General features: G+C 38.4%; 1 protein-coding gene across 2 annotated transcripts in view; it reads right to left on the bottom strand.

Moving 5' to 3' along the window:
• The window catches only part of fax (failed axon connections), a 43223-nt gene extending 36747 nt beyond the window's left edge, over nt 1–6476 (bottom strand). The window contains exons 1-2 of one of the 2 annotated variants that reach the window (XM_035881119.2): nt 6320–6476; nt 5724–6243 (exon numbers count right to left, since the gene is read on the bottom strand). In XM_035881119.2, coding sequence (XP_035737012.1) covers nt 5724–6089 — 366 coding nt within the window. In that variant the 5' untranslated portion in view covers nt 6090–6243; nt 6320–6476. Of the gene's footprint in view, nt 1–5723 lie in introns of both variants that reach the window. The other variant, XM_035881120.2, reaches the window with a different exon arrangement.
• Nucleotides 6477–8642: the final 2166 nt, after the last annotated feature.

The following is an 8642-nucleotide window of genomic DNA, read 5'->3' as shown; positions in this document are numbered from 1 at the left end:
TTATCTCCGAGGAAATTTCCGGAGAATATATCTAATCGAAAAAAATAAAGAAAAAAAGGAAAATGAAAAAAGAACAACGAAGAAACGAGAATTCGGAAAAAGAAAATATGTACGCACTCAAAATCGAACTCAAATGCGCGGGGGAGAAGTATTTTCAGGAAATGAGTGCGCATAATTTATACCAGAACAAAATTGGCCAAGTCGGCCAATTGATTCGAGCCATTCTGCGCGTTATTTATACCTATCTTGGTAATGATTAGTTCAATAGGAACTTCCTCTGTAATACCTGTGACCTCTTTTGTCCCAATTCTGTCGATTCGTTATCGGAATAAAAGAACTCGTTCGTAAAATAGTATACAGATATTTTTTACCACTTGCGTCAATGAAATTAGATTTTTTCTTTGTAACACAATGCATATATATTATTAATAAAAATATAATATATAGTATACAAGTCAGCAATTCGAAAAAAAAGAAAATATAATAAAAAAATATATTACGAATTCAATAAAATAAATTAAATTCGAGACACTATAATTTCTTTTTTTTTTTACTTTCTTTTACCCGAATATAAAGAAATAAAAAGTTATATCGAGCAAGGATAATTATTAACTCACACCATATATATATATACACCACATATGGTGTATATTCGTAGATTTCGGCAACAATACCAAAAAAGTTTCGCGAAGTAAAAGAAATCTTTGGTACCACCAATAACCTTCTTCGAACCTTAACATCGACTTATTTCTACTACTCTTGTCATTTGATGGCCCCGTCTCCAATCCATTGAGAAGTTTCATCGAAGAGTTGGAATTTTCTATCGGAACATAAATCGGCTTCTGCGAGCGTTGTTTAGGTGACGAAAAGTTATCAATCGAAGTCTCTTAAGAACCTACGTAGTAGTTATTTACTTCAGAGAGAAAAAAAGAAAAAGAGAATTCTTTAAGTTTTCCATATAGCGAAAAAAAAGTTATGATGGGAAATTTTCAAAGTACGATAACAAAGTTTATATCGGACAAAGAGAAACGCACGATTTAATATTAATTCTCGTGTTCTCGTGTACTGCTTGATTATAAATGATTACAAACATTTAACTTGGAACGACGTCATTCACGAACTTATCGACTGTCTTCCGTGATACGTCAAGAGGAGAAAAATGAAAAAAAAAAGACAAAAAAAAGAAATATCCGGAAATCGCGTTGGGATGAGGGGGCTCGTGTCATGCGTCATACACGGAAGGAAAAAACGGAAGAATATATCGCAACGAGAGCATAAAACGTAAAATCGCGACTAACTTTCCAATGTACTTCCCCTTGAAAAGAGAGACATTAAATAACACGATATTTCGTTTCATATGAAAAAAAAAAGAAAAAGAAACGTTAAACATTAAATAATATCGATGATCCTAATCGCTTCTGCTTATCACTTAAATTCCGTACTTATTTACGAAGATAGTATTTAAGATAAACCATTAATAATACATTATGAAAACTTACGAATATTATCAATGATGTAAAATGAAAGGAACACGAAGAAATTATTTATAAAAATTAAACTTTTGGAAAAGATTACGATTGTCTTGGATTAATAAGAAAAGGAAAAAGGGACAGAAGATACACCCTATTCTCTGTAAATTCTCTAGAAGGAAAAGCGTTATGTTCAACAGATGTCGGTCGTGGGACATTGTAGAGGAAGAAGAAGACGAGGGAGCTTCCCAAGACAAAAATGCCACTTGCGAGGACACATATATATATATGTATATGTATGTACGTACGTACGTAAAAGCATCCTCGAGAGAATACCCAATCGTGAGTTGAAAAGACGACGGAGAGGCCAAGCTACACGAAATCTGTTGCTGATGCAAACAGTTTACTGAGAAAACGAGAAGATCGTTCTTTCTATCTCTTTCTCTCTTTCTCTCTCTCTCTCTTTCTCTCTCTCTCTCTCTCTCTCTCTCTCTCTCTCTCTCTCTCTCTCTCTCTCTCTCTCTCTCTCTCTCTCCCTTTCTCCCTCTCTTTCTCTGTCTACTTTATAAGAGTCAGTTATACGTCGAAGTGAAGGCAGATAATATCTATCGCCCTTGGATATAAATAAATCGCAAAAAAAAATTTTACGTAAATGCAACGCGAACGTGATAAGAAAGTACATAGATATATTGGTTTGAAGTAAAGAAAGCATAGGGTGTATTTTATTGATAATATTTCTTCTTTCTCGATGGAGAAATTATCGATACGAAGTGAGTAAATATCGGCCAACGTCGTAAACGAAAGATTTCTTTAAACTTTTACCGTGCTTTAGACATTTTTTTTTGTATACAAGAATTTCTAAAATAATGTTTTCTTTATTTTAATTGCCATAACTTAATCTAATGTCCCTACTTTAACTTATTTTCTTACTGGCACATAATTTTTTTTAACCAATGACTATATCGAGATATCGCGAAAGGTAAAATAAAGCTTGCTGTATAGCATAATGGCACGCAAAATAAATTCAAGAATCGATTCTCCTTGACTTCTTACATATCTCAAAATACTCATTTCTTCTCCGTTTCTCCCTTTCTCTTTCTTTCTCTCTCTCTCTCTTATCTTATTGTTAAACAAATACAAATTTTTCAGCAAATAATTAACAACTCCTTCCGAGAATATTCAAAAATTACCGATTTATACTCGTATCATTTTCTCGCTCAAAGCTGATTAGATATATAATCATAATACAAATGCTGAAGAAAATTGGATATTTTTGATTATGACTTTCCATAATTTCGTGTTAAAGTAATACGAAGTAACCAGCCGCCATTTTGTTCTCAAACATACATTGCAAAACGCGGATGTATATAACAGCGTTTATCGATTTTCACGTGTCGTGTTCGACACAAGAATAATCCGCCATTTTGTTTTCAATTTTCTCGATCTCGATCTTAAAGTGGGTACACAATCGAAGAAGAAGAGGAGGAATAGGATAACGATAAAATTTCGTAGATTGTGAAAAGTCGGTGACTTGACATCTGTACGTATGTATCTATGTACGTAAGCATGTATATGTGTATGTGAATCTCATGAATCGAGAGAGCGCGACTCGCCAGTTTCGAGAGCCCTCCTGAAACATACATCCTTCCTCCCGTCTCCCACCAGTGCTCTTCACCTCATCCTTCTCCTGCTCCTCCTTCTACTCTATCTCCACAGGGTCCATCATCCCTACCAAAACAGAGCGCAGGATCAAGGCTCACGAGGGCATTTCGCTGTGTTCAACTTGGAAGCCCTCCAATGGGCTTCGTTCCCTCTCTCTCCCTCTACTTTTGTCCCTCTTTCTCTTTCTCTCTCGTTCCTTTGCTAAAACCCGTTTTAAAAGTCCGTAGGAATGCGTTCTCTCTGCGCGGGCTGAGAGAGGAAGAGAGAAAGAGAGAAAGAGAGAAAGAGAGAGAGAGAAAGAGAGAGAGAGAGAGAGAGAAAAAGAGAGAAAGAGAGAGAGAAAGAGAGAAAAAGAGAGAGGTCTTTCACCTCTCTTTCGCGTGTAAGAGAGCATAGATTTTTCATGGCGAACCTGAGTATGTAAAAATTGGCGGGAAATTCGAAAAACCGATTCGACGATTCGCTCGAGAAAATTTGTCACGATTTCGAAAATCTTCTTATCGATAAGTTTCCTTTCTTTTATCTCTCTCCCTCTCTCTGAAAAAGATTGACAAAAGGAAACGTTATTTCATCACGGCTCGTTCGAAAGTCCGGATGTAAACACTTCATCGTCGTATCTCTATAAATATTTGCTCCCAGGAATCCGCTCTCTCGACCGTAGTCCTTTGCAAAGGACTAAGGTATACGACCGTTTATCTGATACGTATCGTCAGGATTGTAAAGAACGAGGGAAAGCGAGAGATCGGATGGAAGATCGAAAAGATAACGATAAAAAAAAGTTCTCTTTTCTCGGAACCGAACACGATCGAAGTTTGTAAAATGTATAAATCTCTAGAAGATATTTAACCTATTTTATCTTTTAAAGAAAAAAGAAAGAAATAAGAAATATCCTACGTGTTATATTGATAAACCGTTGAAGTATCTAAGATCTTTCCTGATCAAACGGAATCGAAGAGTAATCGAAGAAAGAAACGAGCGGAAATTACGATTCCTTTTTAAATCGTTCGACCGATTCGTTTAAAGATACATTTAGCGGCCGAATAGAATAACACGGATCGTCGAGTTCGGAGAACGCTTTCATCGTTGTTCTTCTGCACTCTTGGAAATCGACGGAGTTTGAATTTACGAGCGAATAGAATATTCTTGAGCCTTGCAATGTATGTATTTATGTATATATTACAACGGTACAGCATATCTACAAGGTACTCTTACTTTTCTTTCTTTCTTATGTTTTATGCGAACTATCTAATTGCGATATAGGAATAAAATAAAATAAAATAAAATAAAAAAGAAAGAAGAAAAAGAAATTAATAAATACTAATAAAAATAATAAAATAAATAATGATTACTTAGATAGATGATAAATTCTGAAATATGACGCATTCCGGTGCATTTCGAAGCTTGACAGTAGAGACGCCATTTTGAAACGATCTGCGAAGGAACAACCTACCCCGAGAATCGCGATCGAGCGGTACACAGGAGTAGACCGGATAGATTACTACTACTACTACACTACTACGTAGCTGTTACAATCGAATCCCGTTATCCGGATATCCGAAGGCGTACAGGTTCGATCTGTGCACCGAACGCGTTGATTGGTCGATCCAAATGGCAAACGAAACGAGCGAGAAATTCTCTCGTAACTTTCACGAATTATTTACAAGAACAACGATAATTATATTACGATAAAGAACATCTACTTGATAAAATATATTAATAATAATAATAATAATAATAACAATAATAACAATAATAACTATAAAAATAAAAATAAAAATATAAATAATAATAATAATAATAATAATAATAATAATAATAATAATAATAATAATAATAATAATAATAATAATAATAATAATAATAATAATAATGCTAGACTCTTACTCCCGACGTTCCTCTTCCCACCCCAACGAACGACCAATCAGCGTCCTCCTTCGGGAGCGTTCGAAAAACTACAAGAGCAAGTACTCCACCTACAAGATTACTCACGCATATAATAATCTGTCGATGATAGATAAATCGAAAATACAGGAAAAGATTTTATCTAATCGGGTCTTCGTTGATCTCCGTATGTATATATTACATAATATATATATATATATATATATATATATATATATACGTACATACATACATACACACACAGGGTGAGGTGAGAGAGTTCGTAGCTCCCTCGGTACATCAAAGTTGAGCAGGACTTCGAAGCTGGCGCGACAAGGAGGGAGATGGTGGGAGAGGCAGGCGAGAGAACGATAGATAGAGATAGAGAGAGAAGAGGGGGAGTGAACTAGCGTCCCGCGCTCCCCGTGGAAACGCGACGCCTAGGAATGGGAAGCTTTAACGCGGGTAAAATCCATCGATCAGCCGTTCTAGAACGGGCGAGGTGATCAACCTCGTTGTCCTTCAACAATGACGACGACGACGACAACGATGATGAAGACGGCAACTCCCACGATGTACATAAGGATACAAAAACGATGCAGTGTGTGAGAGGAAAGGTAAGAAAAAAATAAAAGGAAAGGTAGGTAAAAAAGAGGAAAAAGAGAAAAGGAAATGAAAAATAAAACCAAGACTAAACTCCGACGGACTTACCTCGTACTTGATACCATTCAGTCGTAGCCACGTCTCGACCTTGAGGCAGTAAGGCGAAATCGAGGGCAAAAGCGCAGTACGGAAAAATTGATAGAGATAAACAACGTCCTTCTCGTAGTTGGTCTTGTGAACGGTGACGGGCTTCGCCGGTGCGGAGGACGCCGCGGAGGCGGCGGTTCCGCCGCCGGCACCGGCGGCGTCGGCCGTCTCCTCCTTTTTCCCGGCCTCCTCCTTCTTAGCGGCGTCTTTCTCCTCTTGCTTGTTGTCCGGCGGCGTCTCGTCCTTCAGAGCTTCTTTCATTTCTTTCACGTCCTTTATCTCCTTACTTTCGGGCCCGTTATTCTCCGTTTCGGTAGCCATCGTCATTTCGAAACTGATTCTCCTTTACTCTCAATCGACGATTGCCCTTCGTACGCGAAAGTCTTTTTCTCTTCTCTGATATGCGTGTCTTCTCTCCTCTATCTTTATCTCTATCTCTAGCTCTATCTTTCTTTCTTTCTTTTTCTCACGACCGATATGTCTATATATCAAGTATGTTTCGTCTTATAATATATGCGTATCTATGCGTTTGTAAAAAAGAAGCGAAGTATACGCACGAAGAGCGATCGGAACACTCTCAGATTGTAGCAGCAACCACCGACGACTAGTCTCGACGACAGCACGCACCGCACGAACGTAACGCCGGGTACTCCTCGATGCACGTCGTCTCTCTCTCTGCCTTGCCGGCCGGCTCCTTCTCCTCTCGATACCCCCCCGGTGTGTCTACGCCGGAGAGAGCCCCGTCATTCCACTCGGCGACGCTCCCCTCGCTCCCTCACTCTTTCCCACCCTACCGTCCCCCTTCTCCATCCCGTACATACACTCGATCAGCGCTTTCTCTTTCTCTCTCATACACTCCTTTCGTCCTTCTCGCTCCTGCGCAAGGCCTACGCGAGCGTTCGGCGCATGCGCGAGCGCCACACCCCGCCGCCGTAGACACGGACGCCATATTTAATTGCTCCGCCACCCCTGGCTCGCCTTCCTCCTCCTCCTCCCCCTCTTCCTGCTCTGGCTACTCTATACTCTTTATTTCTTTCTTACTCTTCATCTATCTATCTATCTATCTCTATCTCTATCTCTATTTCTCTCTTTCTATCTCATTCACTTTCAGAGAACGCTGACGCCCTACGCCCTTCGGCAACGTCGCCACCATCGCTGTGCGCGACCAAGAACCCGGCAACGTCGCGCGCAACCGAGAAGAGAGAGAGAGAGAGAGAGAGAAATGCGAGAGCTATACCAAAGAACACCCTTTTCACGGATTACTTTTTTCCACCTCTCTACGTGCCCAGACCATAGACTTCTTTCTCTCTCTCTTGTTCTATGCTTCGCCCTGTATTTGAGGAAGTACTTGCGAGCTGGATTCTATGATGCTTTAGCTAGATTCTCTTTTCATTCTCTCTCTCTCTCTCTCTCTCTCTTTCTCTCTCTCGCTTTCTCTTGCTCCTTAAGAATTCCCTCTGCCGGTATGGAAGACATGTATCCTTACACATCCCTCGGAGACAAGGCATCGACTTTTCCAACCTTCTTACCAATCTCGTTATCATCAATATTGAAAGGAAAGAGATTAGTAAGATTGTTTGGTGGTATTAAAAAGAATCTTTTCGTCGCTTAGCACACGCCCTCGACACTGGCTATGCTGGATATCAAATCGAATTCGTTTGAAAGGGGTTGTTAGCTTACGTTGCTCCGCGTTTTGCTAAGGGTAAAAAAGGGTCCGGCTTAATGAATTTCCAACGAACAGATTTAGAAACGCTTATTATGTAGATACATACATATGCCACACGTATGTATTTATGTATATTCGTATTTGTTCTATGTACACATTCGCCAGTATAAGATAGGGGTGGTGATACACGCATATGACTTTTCAACCCTACTGGTAGTAAGAAACATTCATAAAACGTTAGCTGGCAATGTAATTTAATATATATAATCCAAAAGCACCGAATCGAATTACATCAGAACGAAAAATACGCTTCTCATTCTTTAATCTCGTCCAATCGTCAAAAAGTTTCAATGATTTTTGACATACCAGAGGAACAAACCAACGAACGAACCAACGAACGGGATCGATATCTTTATTGTTTACCAGAAAAAACGAAGGATCACAAGTCACGCATGTCATTCTTATTTCTCATCTTTTTTATTCTTCTCCTTCCCTCTACTTCGTATCTCTCTCGGCGGTTACTTTGAACGTTTTATGATTAAGATAACTGCCCCTCTTTCTCTTTCTTTCTCTCTCTCTCTTTTTCTCTCTCTTTATTTCTCTCGCTCTCTTTCTCTCTATTTCTTTCCTCTCTCTCTCTTCTGTCTTTGAGATAATTGTAATCGCATGAAGCAGCACGCTATTTGTCTACGTTGCTTTTAATTGACTGACAGACCAAAAGAATTCCCTCGAGGAAAATAGTAGAGATAGATAGATAGAGATAAAGAAAGAAAGAGAGAAATAGAAAAAACTATATTAATCTATCTTTCTCATTCCATCTATTATCGAAAATAAATTCTTTGGTTCTTGGTTTCGAAATATCGTGAAACATTTCTCAATATTCAAGATATGTATCTGTATATAAACATGTTTAAAAGTACCCAAGTGATATATTATGAAAAAAAAATACATTGAGAATGATTCCCGTCGTACCACTGATTATTTTATACGATGAGAAGAAAAAAAAGCATCGTTCGATTTTCGCGAATTACGAGAACGTATTCGTGAGCGAGGTTGAAACTCTTTTGTACTTTAATTCTCGTACTATATAGAAAAGTTAGGGTGTGTTCCGGGGCTTCCTCACGATCGAACAAGGATACTTTCCTCGGTTATATGTGCAGATATACTCTAGAGAAAGAGAAAAAAAAAGAATATATATATATATATATATATAT

Source organism: Vespa mandarinia, chromosome 5, assembly GCF_050613455.1.
Source record: "Vespa mandarinia isolate Hongniang chromosome 5, ASM5061345v1, whole genome shotgun sequence".
Taxonomy (NCBI): domain Eukaryota; kingdom Metazoa; phylum Arthropoda; class Insecta; order Hymenoptera; family Vespidae; genus Vespa; species Vespa mandarinia.
The sequence above is the reverse complement of the archived record's forward strand: the minus strand, read 5'-3'. Positions and strand labels throughout refer to the sequence as shown.